Raw genomic sequence first — 24,973 nt, 5'->3', positions numbered from 1 at the left:
AATTTCCGTAGCAGTTTTACTTATAATAGCTGCGAACTGGAAACAACACAATAACAAGAATGAATGCAAAATCATTTCCTAAATAAAAAATTCAAGGGAAGGAATACATAATGTGTGATTATATAAAATTCTAAAAAGTGTGACTTACCAGGTAACCTATACTAACAGAAAGTAGACCAGCGCTTGCCTAGGTTATGGGGGAGGAGAAATGAGAAGAGAGATTACCAAGAGGCATGAGGAAGTTTGGGGGCATTCTATCAATTTGTACCAGCAGGATTTTAATTTATGGAGATGATTGCATAATGACACAGAGAGGCCAATACCACTGAAAAAAGAATTTATTATTTACATTTACCAAGAGAAAGGGGCGCCAAAACCGGTTTGGCTCAGTAGATAGAGCGTCGGCCTACGGACTGAAAGGTCCCAGGTTTGATTCCGGTCAAGGGCATGTACCTGGGTTGCGGGCATATCCCCGGTGGGAGATGTGCAGGAGGCAGCTGATCGATGTTTCTCTCTCATCGATGTTTCTAACTCTCTATCTCTCTCCCTTCCTCTCTGTAAAAAATCAATAAAATATATTTTTAAAAAAAGAGAGAGAAAGGGGCATGCCAGGCACCCACAGCCACATGGGGAAACACCAAGTTTGATCAGGAGGCAGAAAGGCGGAGTGGAAAGCTTAGGCCAGAGCTTTTCCTGATGTTTCCATGGAAAAGGTAAGCTAGCAGAGAAGCCAGCCCGGGGCTGGCTAGTTTAAAGAATTCTGGTGGGCTTTGGGGCATAGGGGCTGTCACTACTTGTCTGGTACCAGGACCTGGGTTGATTCAGAGTAGGGGAAACATTGGCTTGTTGTATGACAGATAAGAAGGTGCTTCAGAGTATGGGCTCTGGAACGCACAGGAGATGTAAATTACTTAGCCTATTAGTGTGGCCGTGTAATTAATGGATGCTAAATAGTCAAAGAATCTAAGATAACATAGTTAAAACAGAGCGATGGAAATATCAATCATATTGATTCATTTGATGGCTTCACGGTTGTATACACACGTCAAAACTCATCAAATTTCATATCAATTATATGTCAATACAGCAGTAAAATTTTAAGTAGAATTATTAAATAATAGAAATACAGTGTATAGGGCATTAAAAAAAGACAGAGAAAATAAAAAGAGAATATTTTTAGGAAAAGAGATACTAAAGGGAAAAGGATGGTAAAAAGAAAACAAAATAATGGTAGAAATGAGACCAAACACACCAATGTTCACACGAGAAAATTAAATAGCTAACAATTAATTACTGATGCTTACTCTCTGGCAGGCACTATTCTAAGAACTTTATCTTATTTACCCTCCACAATCACCCTATGATGAAGTACTAGTATTATCCTCAGCTTTCTTCCCTATGAGAAAACTGAGGTATAGAGAGATTAAGGAAATTGTACAGGGTCACACAGAGATGAACAGAAGAAACAGGATAGGACCCAGGTGGTCTGGATAATGCTGTTAACCACCACACCAGAGCTGGAATAAACTTACCTGTAGAGTGATTTAAAAATATTCATGCTACTTACCAGCAATATATCTAAAACTGGGCCACACATAAAGCCTGAAAAACCATAGCTCCTGGAAAGAGGTATGGTAGCTGTGTTGTAGGCAGTTAGACAGACATGAGCAGAGCAAGGACCATGGGCCAGGTGCAGAGGGTCGTCAGGGTGGAAAAGCCCCAGCTGCACAGGACAATTGTAGGGTAATAGGACCTAACCCCAGGCTGATTGGACCTCCTGACCTTTCCTCCCTAGAGATAACATCTAGATCAGCGGTTCTCAACCTGTGGGTAGAGACCCCTTTGGGAGTCGAACGACCCTTTCACAGGGGTCGCCTAAGACCATCGGAAAGCATATATAATTACATATGGTCTTTGTGATTAATCACTATGCTTTAATTATGTTCAATTTGTAACAATGAAAATACATCCTGCATATCAGATATTTACATTACGATTCATAACAGTAGCAAAATTACAGTTATGAAGTAGCAAAGAACATAATTTTATGGTTGGGGGTCACCACAACATGAGGAACTGTATTAAAGGGTCTCGGCACCAGGAAGGTTGAGAACCACTGATCTAGATCCTAGTTGTACTTCAGCTCCAGGCCCAGATAAGCAATAAAACCAGCCAAGGCTGATGTCAGGACCAGCTGCATTGAATAATGTCCCCTGCCCTGTGGCCAGCCAATCGATCAGTGGAGAATACAACCCAGAAAGGACACACCTGGAAAACTGCTGAATATTCTATTGAGATCTCCCCTGGGACCCCCCCTAAAATCTCCACCCTTAAAGCCCTTAGGACAGAGCATCAGTCTGCCCCCCCCCACCCCCCCCCCCACCTCCCTCCCGGGAGCTCACCCATGCCTTTCCTTCCCTTCCCCCCTCCCTGGAGGCCCCTTAGCCTCCTCACTCTCAAGCTCCGAGAGCCCTTCCTTTACAGTCTAGAACTTGTTTCTTAAGCCCATTTCTTCCTGGAATTACTTCTACCTCTGTCATTTACCCAGTAAATGCTCTCTTACAGTTTGGGTCTGGACTCTGAGTTCTTTCCTAGCCAGAACCCAAGTACGGAGGTTGCTGAACCCAGGTTTGGTCTGACTTCACCGGTCTAACACCTGGTGCCATTCCCGCCGCCTACAACCGCTTCGCCTTGTCTGAGAGTTGGGGATGATCTCAGATGGTGATTCTATGGCTGACAGGTTAGTAGATGCCCAGGTACCTCCCCAAAGGACCAGTATAGGGGAATGGCCCAGCTCACCGTTTACTTGGGTTGATTGACACTGCAGTGCAGCTATGAGCCTGAAGAATGCATCTTATTTTCAACCTCAGTCCAAATTCAGGCCTAGGACACTGAAAGAACTCTGAATAGAAGAGGAAAAACGTATGCATTATTTTGAAATGACTTGTTTCTAGTTTGCTGCCAGGACAGTCTGTATAGATCATGTACATGTTTGAAACAACCTCCCTGCGTTCTTCTATTTCAATGAAGATCCAAGTGAGCCTTGTGTGCCCCAGGCGACTTCTTTTTATATGAAACCCAAGCACCAAAGTTGCTGAACCCAGGTTTGGTCTGACTCCACCCCCACTGGTCTGACACCTGGTGCCATTTGCACTTATTTCAGCAACTGCATTGCACAGCCTGAAAACCAGCAAACCACTGTCCTGGAGGCCATGCCTACTGCTGAGCTTGTGCAGACTGTGCTTTTGTACAATAGTCCTGGCAGGGACCTGCCTGAAACCCTGCGGTCCTGCTGCAGGAAGAGCAGTGCTTCATCACGATGTTCATTCTCATGGTGGCCTTGATGTCACCAGACCACACCTTTAGCGTTTTGTGAAATTGATTCCCGTACCATCTTGTGTGATTTCTAATCACACAAGATGGGGTCTATGATCTCTCCCCTCTCACCAAGTACACAAAACTTTTCTATGCTTTTTTTAGGGATCTTCATGCAGAAGCCAGAATTGTCCCATACTGGGCCCATCAACATGCTGTCACCGTACCTTAGTAGCTTTTATGATCTACCCCTAAAATATTTTTGTAATGTAGTTACAGTGTGTGCAGGAAAAAAAAAAGGGTTTTATATTTGGAATCAGCAAATTTAGCCTAAATCACTCTTTGTTGCCTACTACTGAGCTAACATTGAAAAAAATTCCTAACCTCTCTGACTCAGATGCCTATCCTATAACTTGGTATTAATTACCATGCTGACTACTTCTCAGACTGTAGTTGAATGAAAATGAGATAAAGAAAATTAAAACCATGTTGTAAACTGTAAAGTTTACATAAATAAAGGTGCTATTAAACTGCTCCTGAAAAGCCCCCCCACACCCTACAACCCAGCAAAACTGATTTTCCTGAGAATGGGGTCATAGAACAAAGGCATTAATGGAAATACCTTAAATATTGTGGAATCCCATTCAAGATATTCAACTTCAAGAATAATCTTTAGTAATTATTGCTTATAAAGTGCATTGTAATGTGCTTTATAGTGTACATTATCTCTTTGATACTCACAATTATTCTGTGAGGTGGGCATTATTACTGCCATTCGCAGATGTGGAAACTGAGCCGGAAAGCAATAAAATGGCTTGCCCACGTCAAAGGGCCAGTAAATGGACTGCAGCTTAGCCTGAGCCTCCCAAACCTTCCGAGGCTCTTTCAACTGTGCCATGCTCGTCTTCAAAGTCGTCAGTAGTCTGTCACTTTATAGTGAGAATTTTCCAGAACACATAGGGCTAATTGACTCAAGCTGTATGAAGTAAGAGACTACTTTCTTAAACTGAGTTGTATGCTTTTATTTCTGGAAACGTTTTGATCCTCCACACCCTGCAGTTGCCAAGATGAGAGGGACTCGTGTTTCAACTTTAACTATACTTGTGCGTAAATAAAGAGCTTTCAATAGCCAACATCTCAGGGACTATTGAAAGAAAGCTAAGGGCTTGCTTTCTCTGCCAGGATCATCATACATTATTAAAGTGTAGAGCAGCCATTTTGAGCAACAGTTTTATAAGAAAATATCAGCACCCCAAATTCTATCACTCCTTCAAATTGCTAGTTCTGGGTAAAAAGTTACCAGGTATATTTAAATTTTCTAATCACACCAGATGGGGTCTATGATACCCATTCTTTGGGGGCTAATGTGATACCCATTAGAGTTGATTAGGTCTGAACCCAGGATTTAGTGCCTATAGATTGCTGATCCTGTCTTGAGTTCACACAACAATCAATACAAAGACTGAACAATGCTAACATTTAGATCTATCTTGGATTGTGAGGGTTTCTGTTTGTGATTTTAAAACAATGCCTTGGCATGAGAGCAAAACACCACTCTCATACTCCCTTGGGCTAAAGAATTTTCAGTAGATGGTGCTTCTGGTCTGACTTCCTACTCTCAGCTTTCATGCCTCTAGATTACAACTCACCCTCCCAAGTGGAGCCGTACTTACTTGACGGCTGGGAAAGTACCAGCTACAGCAGAGTCCTGTTTACGACTGTCCTCTTCAGTGCAGCAAGAAGCAAAAGCAGTGGAGTACGCAGGTAGCACTTGTGTCTCAAAGCAAGGGGGGACTTGCAAACACAAAACAAAGCCAAAGGAAAGAAACCGAAGATCCCACTCTTCATCTATCAAGCACTATGTCTCGCCCTGCACCCAGAAAACCAGAATACCACAAAATAGTAAGATCTTTTTATCAGCATGTTCTCAAAGATATTTTATTCTAGTTCAGAGAAAATGTTTTAAGTGACTTCTGATTTATTTTGCAAGGCGATGCTATAAGTAGAGTTTTTCAGTGGAGTAAGGGAGCGTTTGGTGAAGTGAATCGTAAACAACACCTCTGGGAATAGTTACAATCTCTTACATACCGAACAGAATAATCGATTCTTACATAGTCCAGGGTCTTCTTTTCCGACTGGTTAGATCTACAAAAGTGTCAAATTTTTCTTGTCTCTGACAGAAAATGTGAAAAGATTAAGCAATTTTTTTTGTATTTCATACTTGTAATTTGTTGTATTTTGTACTTCAGGAGACAAGAAACAAAATGCATGGAAAATAGTTGATTATATATTAAATTAAATAGGACTAGTGGATCAAAAAACTTGGGATTAAAAGATTGCTTTTAAACATAGATTCCCTAGTCCTAGATGTAAGGGGTTATTGTTGTAATTTGGTATGTGTTATTATCTTTTCTACATATTCCCAGTTGAGAGTTATTTTTAAAACTCAACTATTTGCAGATTAGATGTAGATATTTTTCTTTAATCCTCTCTTATAGGTTTAGGCATTCACAGTTATACTAGTATATGTGGGAGCTCATCATTAAGTTTAAAGCTCTGTTAATTATTTCAGGCAACTGATGGGCAATTGCTTAAAATTAAGTAATTTCATCCATGGGTACTTAAAATTGTATGACTAACCCAAGCACAGCCCAGTTTGAAATGTCTACAGATGCCCCCTCTGGCATTCTAGGGTCTTGATTTATTTTTATTGAGGCTCTCAAATGCTAAAAAATATTGTACATCATTTACATTGTACCTACATCATTTGATAAAATCTCATATTTATCCTAATATATCCCAAACCTCCTGAAATAGCTAATGGTATTATATTTTTCATATATAAAAAATTATTATTTTTTAAAATTGACCTTCCTTGTGATAAGTTGTATGGATTTGAGATTCAATTGGATATGTTGTTCAAGGTACAGCCTTTGGCCATGAAGCAGAATGGAGAAAACTGGCCTTTATGGGTATTGAACTTAAAAGTCACTGGAAGTAAAATATAGTTTGTACCCACCCTTCATAATGAGAGAGAGATCGACAGAAAGAAAGAGAGATAGAAAAGAAAACGAAAATGCCATTATTTTAGCTTGGCCTTTATAAATGGACACAGTGCTGAGGATATGGTATATAGGTATCTCCTTTTCAAATTCTTTTTTTTTTTTTTTTGCTAGTGATAGTAACTATGTTTTCACCCCCCTTTCCCTTCCCCTTTGCTTATTTTTATGATGTAATATTGGCACATAGCAGTAATTTATTTTCTGCTGTGGTTCCTGATATACTAAGCAGAAATGTACTAATATAGGCATTTCTTGTGACTTATTATTAGGTTCTTGAAATTTTTAAATGAGAACAAAATTAAAATTGAGTACATGATGACCCTTCCATGATTTGTTTGACAGTATTTTTCTTCAAATCTCTTGCTTTACATCCTTTCTTTCCTGGTAGAAATATTAATGTATTTATTATTTGCTTATACCTGGATTATATATATTAGTGTCCTTAATGTATATAATATATTTCTACATATATTTATGACATTTTTATTTATATTTTCAACATTAATTATGTCCATATGTGCTATCTCATATTTAGATTCTATCCATTTAAAATTATTTAGTGATAATAAATATTCTACTCGACTAAAAACATTGTCATGATATAAACCGATAAGTAAGGGAGTAGACACTGGTGGTATTGGGCCAATTTTGGAAGTATTTGGATCAAAATTATGTAATATTTTATAGCAGCCCCTTTGTTGAATAAACAATTGTATTGGTTTGTTGAGACATTTCTGCCCATGATTAAAAGAAGGCATTAAATACATATTATCAGGCCTTATTTTCCCCTGCGGGTTAGGCTACCTGTCCAAGACACCTGGGCCTAGCGGTAATGACCTCTCTTCTAACCTGGAATCCACATTTGACCTTTCATGAAAATACGTAATTATGCACAAGATAAGATTGGTTTCAACAGAGGTAATCCCTAGTACCGCCATCTTCCACCCACTTCTACTCAAAACATGCCTTCTTTTGTGCACCTCAGCGATAACTGCTGTGTGTGGAGGGGGCACCTGCAGTCTCCGGCTTCATCCCGGCTCTGCCAGCTGCTGGCTAGTTGGGCAAGTCACTCATTCCTCCTGAGGCCCCATCCCCTCCTCTGTAGGACTGAGAGCATTGGAATAAATTATCTCTAATATCCCCTTTCCATTCTTGATAGTATTCATGGTAGACGCAAAACAGAGACTTTCTAAAATGGATTGATTGTGCTTTGTGTTGTTTCCGTATTTTCAACCTATCTATGTGAAGCCAAACCTAAATTATCTGCATTTTCAGTTTTAATTTTTAATTCACTCTGAATATAAGGCACATTTTGGAGATCTATAAGGAAGTACAAGTTCTCTCTCTCTCTCTCTTTTTTTTTTCTAAGTATAAAGAACAAAACCATAAATTTCCTGCTGCAGTTGGATTCATCCCGATGGTCTTCCTGGCAGGTCTGGAACCCATTAGGAAGTATGCAGACTCATGACAAGTCTCACCCAGTTATGCCTCCAACCGAAAACATGGACAGCATCTACCAAAGGCCATTCTAGAACAACAGGAATTTATACTAGCAATTACTATTTCTTCAGAAACTTTCTCCATGAAAATAATATTGCAAGTTATACCATACAAACAAATGCAGAGAAAGATTTCTTATGTTAAATTAATTTTATTTCATAGCCCCCCATGCCCCCGCCGCCCCCAGCAATGTATGCAAATGTGGGTAGAATGGAGAGTGGAAAAGTGAACAGACCATCTGGAAGTCTGCATCCAACTAAAAGCCAGAGCAGTGTATTATTTGTAACGGCCTATAACGTGAAACTACCCATTTTTCTCCAGAACAAAGATCTCTTTGTCCTAACCTATGGAGCTCTGGTTGCCCAACTGTGCAAGGATTATGAAAAAGATGAAGATGTGAATACATATTTAGACAAAATGTAAGTAGAAGTCTTTCATTCTTATGGACTGTGCATTGTTTCTTAGCACCCTCTGCATTTCCCCACCCTGACTTCTCTTGCTCCATCCCACTGGCTCATCTTCTATCTGAATAAATAACATCTTAAGGCTAGACATCATTTCTGCCAGCTGACATTTGGGTTGTCATAAAATATAAGAGTGGGAAGGGACTTTTCCCATGTATATCAGACATGGAATGTTTTCTTTTTAGTTGGAAATCATTTCTTTGCTAGTCATTTTTAAGCAAAGGAGGTGGTAAAACACTTTTTTCTTTTAACATGATGGATCATCAAATTTGATTTTTTTCAGAAAGCTTTTGTTCTAACATAACTCCTTCCACTAACTATATATATATATATATATATATATATATATATATATATATGCTTACATAAGCATAGACTGTCTGTGGAAGGATACGCAAAAAGCTACTAATGGACCCTTTCAGGTGTCTCCATTGGTTGGAGCATTGTGGGGTACACCAAAAGGGTACAAGTTTGATCTTCAGTTGGGTCGCATGTTTCTCTCTCTCTCTCTCTCTCTCTCTCTCTCTCTCTCTCTCTCTTTCTCTCTCTCCTCTCTCTCCCCTCTCCCTTCCCTTCCACTCTGAAAAATCAATGGGGAAAATATCCTCAGGTGAGGATTATAAAATATATATATATATATATATATATATATATATATATATTCTATATAATAAAATCCTAATATGCAAATCAACCAAACAGTGGAACAACTGATCGCTATGATGCGCACTGACCACCGGGGGGGCAAATGCTCAACGCAGGAGCTGCCCCTTGGTGGTCAGTGCGCTCCTACAGGGGGAGCACTGCTCAGCCAGAAGCTGGGCTCATGGCTGGCAAGCGCAGTGGTGGTGGCAGGAGCAGCAGTGCTAAGGACCCCTCAGGGGATGTCCACCTAAGCCAGCAGGCGGACATCCCCCAAGGGTTCCTGGACTGTGAGAGGGTCCAGGCCGGGTTGAGAAACCCTCCCCCGCCCCCACCCCCAGTGCACGAATGTTGTGCACCAGGCCTTCTCTCTCTCTCTCTCTCTCTCTCTCTCTCTCTATATATATATATATATATATATATATATATATACTAGGGGCCCGGTGCACGAAATTCGTGCACTGGGTGTGTGTGTTGGGGGGGGGGGAGTGTCCCTCAGCCCAGCCTGCCCCCTCTCACATACTGGGAGCCCTCAGGCGTTGACCCCCATCACCCTCCAATCTCAGGATCAGCCCCTTGCCCAGGCCTGACGCCTCTGGCCTAGGCGTCCGGCCCGGGCAGCGGGGACCCGCAGCTGCCCCACAATCGTGGGCTTCGCTTTAGGCCCAGGCAAGGGACCCCTAGCTCCTGGGACTGCCAGCTTCGACCGTGCCCAGCTCCCATCGCTGGCTCCACCCCTACTTCCTGCTATCACTGGCCAGGGCAGAAAAGGCGCCTGATTCTCCGATCATGGCTAGGGGGCAGGGCAAAGGCGGCCCCAGGGCCACCTTTGCCCTGCCCCCCAGCTCTTAGCTCCCCCCTGGGTTTCCGATCACTGTCAGTGGCAGGGGGCTTCTTCCTGCTTTCCCTTTCACCTCCCTGCATTGTGCCTACATATGCAAATTAACCGCCATCTTGTTGGCAGTTAACTGCCAATCTTAGTTGGCAGTTAATTTGCATATAGCCCTGATTAGCCAATGAAAAGGGTAGCTCGTATGCCAATTACCATTTTTCTCTTTTATTAGTGTTGATAGTTAGTGGAACCCACTTCTTCCATTTTAAATGCTCATTATTCTTGTCTTTATTAATGGAGATTCCTTTTGCACAAATTCAGCCTTTAAATTTCTCAGGATAATTATATGAACACTAGAGGCCCGGTGCACGAAATTCGTGCACTGGGTGGCAGGGGGGAGTGTCCCTCAGCCCAGCCTGCCCCCTCTCACATACTGGGAGCCCTCAGGCGTTGACCCCCATCACCCTCCAATCGCAGGATCGGCCCCTTGCCCAGGCCTGACGCCTCTGGCCTAGGCGTCCGGCCCGAGCAGCAGGGACCTGCAGTGGCAGCGGGGGGCACTGCGATCGGCGGGCTCCACCCCTGCCCCTGCAGGACGCCTCTGGCTGAGGCGTTCAGCCTGGGCAGGGGACCCTCATTTCCCCCCATCACTTGTTCTGCCCCCAGCCCAGGCCTGATGCCTCTGGCCTGGCCTAGGCATCTGGCCCGGGCAGCGGGGACCTGCAGTGGCAGCGGGGGGGGGGGGGGGGGGGGGGCGCCGCGATTGGCGGGCTCCACCCCTGCCCCTGCAGGACGCCTCTGGCTGAGGCATTCGGCCTGGGCAGCGGGGACCCACAGCTGCAGCGGCCCCGCGATCATGGGCTTCGCTTTAGGCCCAGGCAAGGGACCCCTAGCTCCTGGGACTGCCAGCTTCGACCGTGCCCAGCTCCCATCGCTGGCTCCACCCCTACTTCCTGCTATCACTGGCCAGGGCAGCAATGGCACCTGATTCTCCGATCATGGCTGGGGGGCAGGGCAAAGGCGGCCCCAGGGCCGCCTTTGCCCTGCCCCCCAGCTCTTAGCTCCCCCCTGGGTTTCCAATCACTGTCAGTGGCAGGGGGCTTCTTCCTGCTTTCCCTTTCGCCTCCCTGCATTGTGCCTACATATGCAAATTAACCGCCATCTTAGTTGGCGGTTAACTGCCAATCTTAGTTGGCAGTTAATTTGCATATAGCCCTGATTAGCCAATGAAAAGGGTAGCTCGTATGCCAATTACCATTTTTCTCTTTTATTAGTGTTGATTATGTTATTGCTCAATAATAAAACATCTGTCAGCCATGGCCGGGTAACTCAGTTGGAGTGTTGTCCCTATAGGCCAAGGTTTCCGGGCTCATGCAAGAAACAACAAATGAATGCATAAATAAGTGAAATAGCAAATCAGTGTTTCTCTCTCTCTCCTCTCTTTTCTCTTTCTAGAGTTGATAAATAAAAATAAAAAATAATAAAATATCTGTCAACATTTTTAAACTTCTTAATTATGGGTTCTGAAAAGGGTTCTAACAGGACAATGACTGAAAAATCTGTAGAAGATTTAATCAGACAGGTTGAATGGGAAATTTAGCCTAGCTGAGTTGAGCATTTTAGAGCTTTTAAAAAGGGTTCACTGTATTTTCAGTTAGAATACAGGAAAAAACAAACAAACCATAAAATAAATATTAAACATTTTTTTCTCTCAAAACCTTGGGTTTTCTTTCTTTTTTATGTGCTTATTATTTTTTTCTATTAGAAAGTTCTTTTTCATTGTCCTGTATTTATTTTGATCCGTGTACTTCTTTTTTTTTTTTCATTTCTTCTTAATTAGTCAGAAGCACTTCCTTGGCTAAACTGTCAGTAAGAGTGGGAGCTGCGTAAGCTATTTTACACTCGGGTCACACTGCAACCGGCCACATAATGTGTCCAGAAGTTACACCATTTTATTTAGCTTATGTTAGATTTGCATTGTTGTGGGGAACATAGGTAGAAAATACAGAAATTCGCTTATTTGGCTAAAAAAAAATTATCTCTGGTTAGCTACTACTTGAGTGCACATTTTAACAAATATGAATGAAATATTAGTTAAAGAATAAATTTTGAGAGGCTGCCAAAAGGACTTGCCTTAAGAAACACAATAATTCACATCTGGATATCTTTAATAGCTCCTGCATCTTACATTTTTAATTTGATATATAAGTAAACAAAATATCTACTTTGCAGAAGCAAACCCTTTGACCAAAGCAATATCTATGTGTATATACGGCGCTGACCATAACGTGCTGGCTTCCCGTCACTATTCCCAGTGGCCAAGCCTGTGTGTGTGCATAAAAATTAGAAACACTGAGAACATTTTTAAAATCCTGGTACAACTATTTCTGTGAAGTATACATTCTGTTTTTAAAAAGTCTATTCTGTGAGAGCTTCCTGCCTAGAATCACAAAACATTTTTCTTGAAAGGCAAGTAAGCTAAATTTAATATCGCCATCCCCTCGGAAAAATTAATAGAATATCGCTGGATTTAGTGAATTAATGAGCACTCTGACATCAAATCTGTCTCGCCCCTTCTTAGGCCCTAGGAGCAAATATTGCCTCTACAAACTTTGGTGTCTTTATCCTGCTGGGTGTTCTGTTGCTCCATTCAAGTCATTTCACTGGTTTATGTGCATGTTGCTGTGAAATGAAAAGCCCGGTTTTGTGTCAGTGGTTTTGCAAAGGAAGTCTTGTTCTTCTTTATTTCCACCACGAAGGTCATATTTCCTCAACTAGATTGAAAGTTCTTAGGCTGATCTTGCTGAAGGTGTCTGCTAGCCATCTTAGCCACATACTCAGGTCACATCTCAATAAAATGCTTTCACAATTGTACTGCAAGTACTACTCAAGCTATTCGTTGTGAGGTAGAGCTATTACAAATATTTTCTCCCAAGTCCCACAGATTCAGTTTCCCTGAAATGAAAAAATGAATTTTCTGAACTTGGCTCTGTTTTCCTTTCACAAAAACTCAGAGTTCTAGCTGTGGACATCTACACTAGCAACAAAAATTGATTTTTCTATTCCCCTCATCCCCTCCTTCTAGAGCCCACCCCAGGCATGCCTGCCCTCCTACCACACTAACTCTGCTAAGAGAAGAATGAGCATCTAGGTACCACACCTGTAGCAGACCACAAGTTAACTGACCCTCATTCTCAACAGCTAATGATGAGAAAGTTAGTTGCTAATGAGAAACATTAGGCCACAAATACCAACCAGCCTTATTTACCTTTAGTGTGCAAAGCCAAGTTTGGGCCATCCCTGACTCCTCAAATTCCTTTGCTTGTAGGTTAGTTAATATTCCCTGGATGTGCTGCAGAGAGAGGAGGAGGAGGAGGGGGAGGGCGAGGGGGAAGAGGAGGAGAGAGATTTGTTGTTCCACTTATTTATGCATTCATTGGTTGATTCTTGTATGTGCCCTGACTGGAGATGGAACTTGCAACCTAGGTGTATCAGGACAACTCTGTAACCCACTGAGCTACCCGGCCAGGGCCTTGCTGCCCTGTTTCTGTGGTCTGTGGGGCAAATAAGAAGCCCACTGTTAAATAGCCATTTGACTTGTCACGTTAGGTTTAGTTTGTAACTAGATGAATCCATTCTTAAACACTGACAAACAGCACTAAGTACTCAAATATTATTTCCAGACCAGTCTTTCCTTCATCCACAGGGGATATGGCATTGGAACGCGGCTGGTGGAAGACTTTTTGGCTCGATCTTGTGTGGGACGATGCCACAGTTATTCAGAAATTACAGACATAATTGCCCAGGTAAGAGCATTTTTAGCTCTGTCAATATGTTTTGAAACCCTTTGATTCGTCCTGAGTTTGGTGGTTTTCTGCTCTGATTGAAGAGGTTCCATATGTATCCATTATTAGGTGAGAAGAGAGAGGATTCCGATCAAAAAGCATTTTATTTCAGCACAGAGATAAAGCTATTGAGAACACAGATAAATGCTTCCAGGCATTTAAGCATCTATCGATTTTTCTGACCAAGTGGTATGTGTCCCACACTGGGGAAAATGTTTTAGAAGGTAAGCAGAAGGGAAGTGTAATAAGGCAGCCTTATAACACACAGGCCCAGAACCAATTTCTTCATGTAATCATTTTCAGCAGGTGGAAGGAGGTAGCCTTTGCCTGTGTCAGAGAACCTGGTAGCCATTTCATTCCAGAACAAGTGTTTTCCCAAGAGAAAAAGGAAGCTTCCTAGAAATGTATGTGCTCTAAGAACTTTCACAGCCCCGAGAGGCAGCGTGGAATCATCTGGGACTAGATCAAATTTTCGATAGAAGATGAGATTGGGAAACGCATCCTTAGCCAGAATTCCTTGCCTTGTTCATTTGTGAGACATCTGCGTGGATAAGAGATATTGATATGATCCAGGAATGCTGCCTCCACGTTTTCACAACTGACCAATTTAGTTAGTCTCATTCTTCTTTTCTCTTGTCACCCTTGATGGGGTCATCCATTGTCATATTGACTCTTCACAGTAGTGTCAATAATAGTTCTACCTAGCGGTTTGTGATTTTAAATGCAGCTTTACATATTTCTTGTCTTTCATTTTTACAGTATTCCTGTGAAGCAGGCAGACTAGGAGTTCTTATCCCCACTTTCCAGATAAGCAAACTGAGCCCCAGAAAGAATTTGATAAGCATTAAATACTAGTATATGTGAAAAATATTGTACATTAAAAAACAATCCAAATGAAAGATTTTCCCATTTATTGTTATTCTTTCTTTTATTATTTCATGGCTAGTGAATCATAAAGTTGAAATTAAAATCTAGGCTTTCTAGTCTTAGTGTAGTGAGTTTACCACACTACTAAACAGGTTATATTTTTTTCTCTCTTTCCATATTTGCAGCCTATAATTAAGATCTTGAAGCAGTAGTTTGTAAAATGAAATAGATTTTCACTAAACCAGTTCTATGGGCAATACTACCAGAATATGAGCTATTTTGATGGAAATCAAATATTCACAATATATAAATGTAGATGGTTGTGTCCTATTTCTGTAAAAAGTGCCATTGGAATATTGATGGGGACTGTATTGAACTTATAGATCACTTGGTGTAGTATGGATATTTTAATAATATTAAGTTACCCAATCCATGAACACAGGATGTCATTCCATTTGTTTGTATCTAATTTCTTTCATCAGTGTTTTATAGTTTCCAGTAAATAAGTCTTTCACCTCCTTAATTAAGTTTATTCCTAGTATTTTATCCTTTTTTTGGTGCTATTGTAATAAGATTGTCTCCTTAATTTCTTTTTTGAATAGTTTATTGGTAGTATGTAGAAACACAACTCATTTTTGTTTGTTGATTTTGTATCCTGCAACTTTTCTGAAATAATTTCTTAGTTTTAACAGTTTCTGTGTGTGTGTGTGTGTGCGTGTGTGTGTGTGTGTGTGTGTGTGTAGTCGTTAGGATTTTCTACATATAAGATCATATCATCTGCAGAAAGATAATTTTACATCTTTCTTTCCAATGTGGATGGCTTTTATTTCTTTTTTCTTACCTTGTTGATCTGGCTAGGACTTCCAGAACTGTGTTGAGCAGGAGTGAAGCTTGCAATTTTTCACCGTTGAATATAGCAAAGGGGAATGGATAATCTCTTTCACAAATGGTTCTGGGAAAACTGGACGTCCACACACAAAAGAATGGAATTTGACCCTTACCCTAGAGCAGTGATGGCGAACCTTTTGAGCTCGGTGTGCCAGCATTTTGAAAAACCCTAACTTAACTCTGGTGCCATGTCACATATAGAAATTTTTTGGTATTTGCAACCATAGTAAAACAAAGACATATTTTTGATATTTATTTTATATATTTAAATGCCATTTAACAAAGAAAAATCAACCAAAAAAATGAGTTCACGTGTCACCTCTGACACGCGTGTCATAGGTTCGCCATCACTGTCCTAGAGCATACACAAAAATCAACTCAAAATGGATTCTAAACTTCCACTCTTATTGCAAGTTTCCTTCTTACCAATGAAGAGAACATGTTGCCACCCTCACCCTTCTTTTGTGCAGACGGGTTGTCTCCCGGTCTTTGCACTTTCCTTCAAAGGCCTGGTGTCCTCCCCCTTAATAATTTTCACTTCTCCAGCAAAATATTCTTTCACATGTGGGAATGATGTCATCCAATTCGGGAGCAGTTGAACGCAGATGAAGGGTCAGGTTTTAGTTATGTATTCACCACGGATGCTTTGCTTATAATTAGCTTTCATTAAAAGGTCTGGCCTTTGGCTGCACTGTCTCATCCATCCTTGCAGTCTCTGCTCAGAGGAGGTGGATGTCAGATGTGAGAGTCGGTTTTATAGAGAAGTGGGCAAGATCAGAGGAGGCTTAGTGCTGCCTGGGGAGCATAGCAGGAACAGGAGCAGAACCCGATGGTTGTGACTTGTTTGGCCGCCCTCCCAAGACCACACATTTAGACAGAACACTGGCATTGTCCTTGTTGAGTACTTCATCTGCACATCGTGGCCACCACAGAACTCATGATCTCTGTCCTGGTTCCAGAGAAGGGAAGAGAGGGAAGCAGAGAAAGAAGAAGAAAGCCATGTCCAGATGAGTGAAGTGAGTCATCTAAGAGCTAGTTAGTGAAAGACTATACGTAGGAACAGGTCCCCTGATCTCATGCTCTCCTCTACACTCCTCTGCCTCTGGGAGAGGACAATCATGTGACTTCATATATTACTAACTCCCCCCTCTCGTTTTCCTCACTTTGCCTTTTCCAAGGGGAAAGTAACTCTATCGCTAAGCTTCTGATAATTTTTTTGGACAGGCTTTAGACCTCAAATTGCACCATCTAGTGGTATAAAAACAAATCCCATGACAGAGACCAAATTATATTCAGTCAGCCTTATCTGTATATATAAAACCCTAATATGCAAATAAACCGAACGGCGGAACAACTGAACACCAAACAACCAGTCACTATGACGTGCGCTGACCACCAAGGGGCGCGTGCAGAATATGGTGAGCATCGGCAGCAGGTGGCAGAGCGCCGAACATGGCGGGTGTCAGCCCCAGCGGGCTGGTGGAGCAGGTAAACAGGGGCACCAGACCAAGGTGGGGTGCCGGTCGCTGTCATCAGGGAGAGCCTCTCGTGGTTAACAAAAATTCTTTGCTCCTGGGAGCCGCGGTCCTGCCTGGCACTAGAGCCCCGCTCACACCCGCTGCTGGCTCCCGGCACTGGCCCTGATCACTCGGCGCCGTCAGCAGGTGCAAGCAGCAGCTGCCAGCCCCGATCACCCCTGAGGGCTTCTCCACCTCCCCCTGCTCCTGAGGGGCGATCGGGGCAGCAGCCACCGCTCACACCTGCTGCTGACACTGGCCCCAATTGCTCCACACCATCAGCGGGTGTGAGCGGGGCCGGCGCTGTCAGTGTGTGGGAGCAGCAGCAGTGGGAGCAGGGCTGCTGGCAGAGAGGGGACTGGGGGCTACGGCGGGAGGGGCCAGGTGGGGGCACAGAGGATGGGCCGAGACCCGCCCCTGTGCCCACTGCAGCCTTGCAGCCCACAGTTCCTTTCAAGGTGCACAAATTTGTGCACTGGGCCCCTAGTATTCCATATAAAGAAGGGATGGCAGGCTAATTCTAAAGCCATCTTCCTGCAACATTAAAAGGTATTTTTATTTTTCAATTATAATTCATAGTCAATATTATTTTCTTTTAGTTTCAGGTGTACACCCACATAGTGGCTAGACAATCGTATACTTTACAAAGTGAGCCCCCCAATATTTCAACTACCCACCGACAAAAAGGTATTCATTTTTAAATTGTGATATTATCATATTTAAATCTGCTTTTTGTAGTGATTGTCTCAAAATACAACACATTTTAAATAAGACATATAACAAATTGTTAGCATTATAAAATGATATGTTAATAAACTAGTAATAGAGATTTTTCTGAAGAAAAGTTCAAAGTAATTCCCACCTATTATCTATTTTTTCCGTGCAAGAGCTTTGTGAAGTAGAGAGCATCTATCATTAGCCCCATTTTACTCATGATGTAATTAAGCCTTAGATGACATCACCAGAGACAGGTAGAAAAGCCAGCTTACACTTTATTTCTCTGACCTGATTCCAGTGCTTTTTAAAAAATATAATTGTTCCTCTAAAATATACCTTTGAAGATTTTCTCCTGCTATGGTCATTGTTTTGAGAAAAATGAAAATGTGGAATTTGCAGCAGAGTTACCTTAGCTGATTTTAGTTGTAATAACGAAATATTAGAGAGTTTAACTATAATTTAACAGGAACAAATCTCTTTCAGTTTGTTATAAGGACAAGTAGAAAATGCAATTGTACCTCTCTCTGGTTTAAGGTCTAAAAAACACCTCCTGAGATACATAAAAATATTTTTCATGGTTTCCAAACACATTTTTGATGAAGTTTTCTTATTAGGAGAAGCTAATTAGAGAAAAACTTGATCATTAAAATACAAATGATCATAAAGGCTAGGCTTGACAAGAACTAGGATAGTGTTGCCTTTTAAAAGTAACTTAAAGCCAAAACCGGTTTGGCTCAGTGGATAGAGCATCGGCCTGCGGACTGAAAGGTCCCAGGTTCGATTCCGGTCAAGGGCATGTACCTTGATTGCGGGCACATCCCCAGAGGGAGATGTGCTGGAGACAGCTGATCAATGTTTCTCTCTCATCGATGTTTCTAGCTCTCTATCTCTCTCCCTTCCTCTCTGTAAAAAATCAATAAAATATATATTTTTTAAAAAAAGTAACTTAAACGCAAGGAGCTCTGATCCTCATCAGATTCAGAGCAGTGGTGTAACCAAATCTAATGCGGCAGAGAGGGAAAGGGAAGAGTCCTCATCCCGCTCAGCCCCATTCCCTCGGTGTGCCCCTGAGAAAGTCGCTGAGCGGGGCTGAAACTCAGTTGCCATACCTGTCAGATGAGGCCTCTTCCAGCTAAAGTTCTCCTGAATTTCAGGTATTGCTTTCTCTAGCTAAAATCTGGACACCGAACTATCATTATAAACAGCTGAGCGTCCTGGTTGTGACTTCCAAGGCCTCCTCCAAAGCGTTCATACTTTCCAGTTACTGACAGTGTTACCAGCTGCTCAGCCCAGCGTGGACAAGCTTCTCACTGTCAGGCCAATGTCATGACGATGGTTGTGCTGAGGGGCACAGAGGGACTTTATGATTTTTCAGGATAAACATCACATCATTGGTATTGTCACGGTAGAATGAAATTTTAAAACACAACACAAAATATATTCAAAATATAAAGATACTTTCAAAACTCAAAATTCTGATCTTTATGTTAAAAAATTGGAACCCAATATGTTGTACATGTTGGAAATTCTGGAAAGCAAAAATGAGATATTTTTCTTTTGATAGTATGCATTGAAACTTTGCCTTAATTAAATGCTATAAACAATGATTTTTTGTGTGTGTGTATGAGTGATATAAAATCAATGAAATAGTTGAAAGGAAATGTTCATAGGAGGCAAAGAAAAAAGGAAAAGAAAATGCCTAAAGTGGGGAAGGAAATCTAAATGGTGAATGTTGTCAGCATGAACTCTAGAGCAAGATTTAGGAGTATAATCCAGAAAGGAATCTCAATGCCAGAGGGATTTTTTAAAACTAGGGAATCATTTTTATTTATAAACTGCTCTACTTAAGAGGAGAGTTGAGTCTATACAGAAGGGTTCCAGCAAACCACACTAGTCATACGTCTTTTGTCCTAATTCTGATCTGAAGGCACAAAACTGCCAGGGCTGAATTTATTCAAGTTATCCAAATGCTTTGAAGCCTAAAACCCCCAAATCACAGAGTATTGGCAGCTCCATGCCATGGAAGTGCAGTCTCCGTCCAGGTTTGTACTCAGAAGCACCGATTTAACACCTCAACAGGGACATTCAAATCTGACTTGATTAGACGTTTCCAGAGGGGTGTGCCTTTCTTTTTTTAAAATATATTTTATTGATTTTTTACAGAGAGGAAGGGAGAAGGATAGAGAGTTGGAAACATCGAGGAGAGAGAGAAACGTCAATCAGATGCCTCCTGCGCACCCCCTACTGGGGATGTGCCCACAACCAAAGTACATGCCCTTGACCGGAATTGAACCTGGGACCCTTCAGTCCATAGGCCGACACTCCAGCCACTGAGCCAAACCGGTTAGGGCAAGGGTGTGTCTTTCTTGAAGGAGAGTGAGTGAGGGCCCAGTCGGGAGACAGAAGCCACACAATCATTTCAGCAAGCAAAGTTTAATATAAAAAGTTATTAACTATATAGGTGATTAGCTACTAAGAAAGAAAAAATATGCCAAAGAATTCCTTAGTGCTGAGAGAGAATACCCAAAAAAAGAAAACATTTTTTAAAATATATTTTTTATTGCTCTCAGAGAGGAAGGGAGAGGGAGAGAGAGATAGAAAACATCAATGATGAGAGAGACTCATTGATGGGCTGTCTCCTGCACACACCCCCCCCCCCCCCCGCACCCACAACTGGGAATCGAGCCTGCAACCTGGGCATGTGCCCTTATTGAAAATTGAACCAAGACCTCCTGGTTCATAGGTCGACGCTCAACCATTGAGCCTTGCTGGTTGGGCAGCTTCTTTTGTATATATTTCTATTCCTCATCTAACTAAAGCAAAAGTGTTTTACAAAGAACAGAATAATACAGAGTTTTATTGAGTCATGGTAATATAAACAAACTTCATTTGATTTGATACTTTATTGTATTATTCATTAAAGTTATCTTTCATTTCTGGGATAGTTCATTTCCCCAACATGTCTGTAAGCTTTTCAAAGGGAAGAATAATTCCAGGGTTTGGCCCATCAGAACATTGTAGACATATGTTACATGTGACTGAATGGCAAACCAGAATATTGTAGACATATGTTACATATTACTGAAGTGAATTTAGAACATGTTTGAAGATCTTACCACACATCTGTACACTGTTGCTCCTCCTACTCTTTCCAGAAGAGGGCAGTAGTCCACATTCATCTCCAAATTAAAGTCTCCTCTTCACCTTGCACTTTAACACCCATCACTTGCAGCCCCCTTATTTCAACAGTACTTACTACTACATTGAAAATCCAAACCTGTCTGGTTACTCACAGTAACAAATCCACAATAACAAGATTTGCACTGCAATGGAATTCTGGACAGGAAAATATCTGATTCTTATTAAACAATAGACAGTGAATTCATCTTGATAATTTTATTGAAACCCTTTATTTTCCCCCACTATTTTATATGATTGTAGATAATTGCAGGAGAGGTGGAGTCATTCTTGCTACACTGAAGTCAACTGTGATTATAAAATGCAAGCATTAAATAGAATCAAATTACTAGATATTACATTTCCCTTAACCTAATGGGCATATATCTCTTCCAGTTTATTATGAGGCTAAATAGAAAATGCAATTATACCTCTCTCTGACTAAAATCTAAAAAAAATCTTCTTAGTTACACAAAAATATATTCGATGGTTTCAAACACATGTATAGTAACAGTTTTATTAAGAAAAGCAAATTAGACATAAATTAATCATTTCCATTTATTACAGGAAATATTTGAAATGTAGCCTAAAATTCATCATGGAGCCAAATTGTGTTAGCTAGACCCCTTTAGGTTGGAGTCACATCAGGCCACAGGGGTTTATTGAAAGGATATCCTGGGACACCATAGCTAGGCTTCATGGGAGAACAGAAATCAGAAAATCCTTCCATTTCCCTTGTCATCTCAGGAGCAGGCATTTGCACTTCCCCACCTACTTCACTCCTCCGCAGTTTTGGTGACTCAGCTATTCTCTGCTTACTTTGCTCTTGCAACTAATTACTAAGATCTTCTTTAAATAAATTTTTTTTATTTTTCAATTATAGTTGACATATAATATGACACTAGTTTCAGTGTAGAACACAGTGATTAGACATTTATATGCCTGACAAAGTGGTCACCCCAATAAGCCCAGTACCATCTGACACCGTAATATCACACACTGTTATTACAATATTACTGACCATATTCTTTACGCTGTACTTCACATCTCTGTGACTGTTTTCATGACTGGCAATTTATACATTTGATCCCTTCCCCTTTCTATTCTTTTTCTTTTAAAAAATGTATCTTTATTTTTGAAAGTATTACAGATGTCCCCTTTCCCCCCATTGATGCTCTCCACCACCCTTCCCTCCCCCTTCACCGCACTGCTTCCCTTTCTTCCCTCGGCATCAGTCCTTCGGCCGCCTCACAGTGTCCGCTTGGCTAACGCTTACTTTCTTTTCTCCACGTATCTTTTGTCTTTTGTCCAGTCACCCAAACCGTGACTCTCTCTGTCTCATATTCAAAGTCCCAACCTGTCCAGTCAATCAGTAGCCCTCTGTTGCCCAGAGTTTTCGTGCTAGGCCACTGCCAGGCCTGTAACCAAACGATGGGGCTGGTTGCCCGGCCTCTCAAATGCCCATTCTAGTCTATTAATTGTGGCTAGAACATCAGGATAATGAGACAGAGAACATGACCGTCACAGGAAACCCCTCAGGAAGCAGGTTTGGGTATGACAAACATTCTGAGATTTTCTAAAACAGGGCAAAGAAATTGTTACAAACCTTGCTCTTTCTGTCTGAAAAATTAGTAACGGCAACTTATGAGTCTTTACTTATGAGTCCTCTGCTCGCATTATTCATCTTACTGATGCTAGTGCTTGTTTTCCTTTGCCCCAGAGGCTAGAATTCCTGCATAGACTAGTGTAGCAGGCTCCATTTCACATGCTAACTATAAGGTATTGAAATAAAAATAATTGTCTTTGCTAGGTATTTTGCAGATAATAATCAAGTAAGGAAATCTTTCAAAACTATGTATCCCCTAGGAAGCATTGCAGGGGAAACTACGGTGTTAGTAGAAAGTATGTATTTTATTTTATTTTATTTTATTTTATTTTATTATTTTATTTTTTAAAATCTTCACCTGAGGATATTTTTCCATTGATTTTTAGAGAGAGTGGAAGAGAGAGGGAAAGACAGAGAGAAATATCAATGTGAGAGAAACACATCAATTGGTTGCCTCCTGCAGGAGCCCTGAACAGGGCCTGGGCCAGGGAGGAGCCTGCAACTGAGGTATGTGCCCTTGACCAGAATCAAATCTGGGACCCTTCAGTCTTCAAGCTGACACTCTATCTACTGAGCCAAACCTGCTCGGGCGAAAGTAAATATTTTAAAATATTAGCAAGAGTGGGACAGACATTTCTCAGAACAGTACACTCACAGAGAGATGCTTTGGTAGAGGGGAGATAACCAAATTCTAGGAAAAACGATGTACTACAATAGATAACATTAGGTTTTCCTTTGGGTTTCTTATAAAGGAACCAACCAGAAAAATTTGCTCTGCTCCTCTAATCTGATGGAGCTTTTGCTTTTGTTTCTCTTTTTCTAAACCTTTTCCCAGCTGACTAGGAAACCTGCCCAGGTGAAAGGAACTTGAAAAAAGCCATTCAAGTCAGAGACACCAGCATATCTTTGGTCTTTTTCTTTCTCTTCAAAAATAAAACAAACAGTTTTGTTCCTTGTGATTCTGTAGTTTATTTTCCCTCCTTTTTTTCTGATTACATTTGGCTTTTTTCCATTTTCCAAACAATGTACATTTTAAAAAGAAATATTTTCCCTCAATATCGCTATATTTCACAATTCTAAGTAGAAGCCTAAATGCAATGCACCTAGTACAACACACAACACTTGAATTCTGTTGACAACATAATTCTATGCACAAAATGGGAGGCTTTTTCTTTCCTGTCCTTTTGTTACCGGTGGGGCGCTCTCTGTGCACCCCCCCCCCTTACCAGTAGAAGTGGAGTTCCTGGGGTGCCATGGGGAAATGAATTTCCGGAGGCCCCATGGGAGGATGAGGTATCTTGGAAAGCCTATTGATGCTGTAAGATAAGGGGTTGCCTTCCAAGGTCCCACTTCCTTCCATCTCGCCATGGGGAAAGTCCAACCTTCTCTTCAGCAGGATTAAAGTCACTGCCCAGCACTTGCAAGGCTCACATCTACTCCACTGTAGGCAACTCAATGCTCTGCCAAGATCCCTGCCAGGAAACCCCTACAGTGCGGAGTGGGAGTGGGGAGAGGGTGAGGGTCACTCCCACTGAGTCATCTCCATCAGACAGCCAACCACTGTGACTCTGTTACTTCCAAAGATCCCCCATTCCTAAAATATTTAGTATCTTGCCACTGTTTTGTAGGAGAATAATTTTTAAATAGATGTTTGAGAATTATTGTATGTCCCTCCCACCCCCAACCAAATATGGAAGTGGGAAATTGAGGCACAAAAGTAGTCGAGTCCTCAGAGTCTAGGCTGGATTTGGGAGTCAGGCATGTCTAACCATGTGACTCCTGCAGGGAGCTGAGAGGGTGGGAAGAAGCCAAATGAAAGGCTCAGCCATTAATCCGAAGTGTCTCACTCGGAAATGCAGGTTCACAACCAACAGAGCAGCAACTGGTGACCAAGTCACAAAAGAGCAGTTCTCAGCACAGAGGAGGCAGGGGTGGATGCCAGGGTTAAAGTGCCATCCGTGCCTCCTTCTCAACACCTTCCTTTAATCTCTCAACTGAACAATGGAAGCCAATCAGACTAAGCCTAAAATAGAGCATTTCTCTTTGCTATTAATTACTATTTTCAAAGGCTAATTCACAATTTAGTGGTAAGAGCCTATTGAACCTTTTTCACATTTTCCAACACATGATATTAAAATAAGTGGGAGCCCTTGATAGGCAGGGATTGAATTCCATGGAAGTCACAGCACAACACCACACAGCATTCCAGAGGAGCTGGCATCACCGCTAGCTGAATGTCAGGCCAGTTTCCTACTGAGTGGCATTTTTTTTTTTTTAAGCTGGGGATAAGAGAGTGGAAAAATTAGAAGGAAAGAAAAATCCTTTATAGTTACAAAAGTCTCAATATTTAAAAAATAATGAGTATTAACAGCAAAAGCAATTCATAATATATTTCGAGAATTATTACCCCTTGGGCCAAAAATATGCCAGATAGATGATTAAAAATAATAAACTTGTTTAAACAAACACAATTATTTAGACTTAATTCTCCCCCCTGAGTAGGCAAGAACTGCCGTCTATAAGCACCCACGTACTTGAACT

General features: G+C 41.5%; 1 protein-coding gene across 1 annotated transcript in view; it reads left to right on the top strand.

The window, feature by feature from the left end:
- Positions 1-24,973, top strand: part of TRAPPC3L (trafficking protein particle complex subunit 3L) — a gene marked incomplete at its 5' end in the record, with an annotated part of 53,550 nt that overhangs the window by 10,119 nt on the left and 18,458 nt on the right. The window contains 2 exons of the mRNA XM_059699742.1: positions 8,199-8,296; positions 13,522-13,621. Coding sequence (XP_059555725.1) covers positions 8,199-8,296; positions 13,522-13,621 — 198 coding nt within the window. The remainder of the gene's footprint in view (positions 1-8,198; positions 8,297-13,521; positions 13,622-24,973) is intronic.

This window comes from Myotis daubentonii, chromosome 6, assembly GCF_963259705.1.
Source record: "Myotis daubentonii chromosome 6, mMyoDau2.1, whole genome shotgun sequence".
Classification (NCBI taxonomy): Eukaryota; Metazoa; Chordata; class Mammalia; order Chiroptera; family Vespertilionidae; genus Myotis; species Myotis daubentonii.
This window is presented reverse-complemented; position numbering and strand designations above follow the sequence as displayed.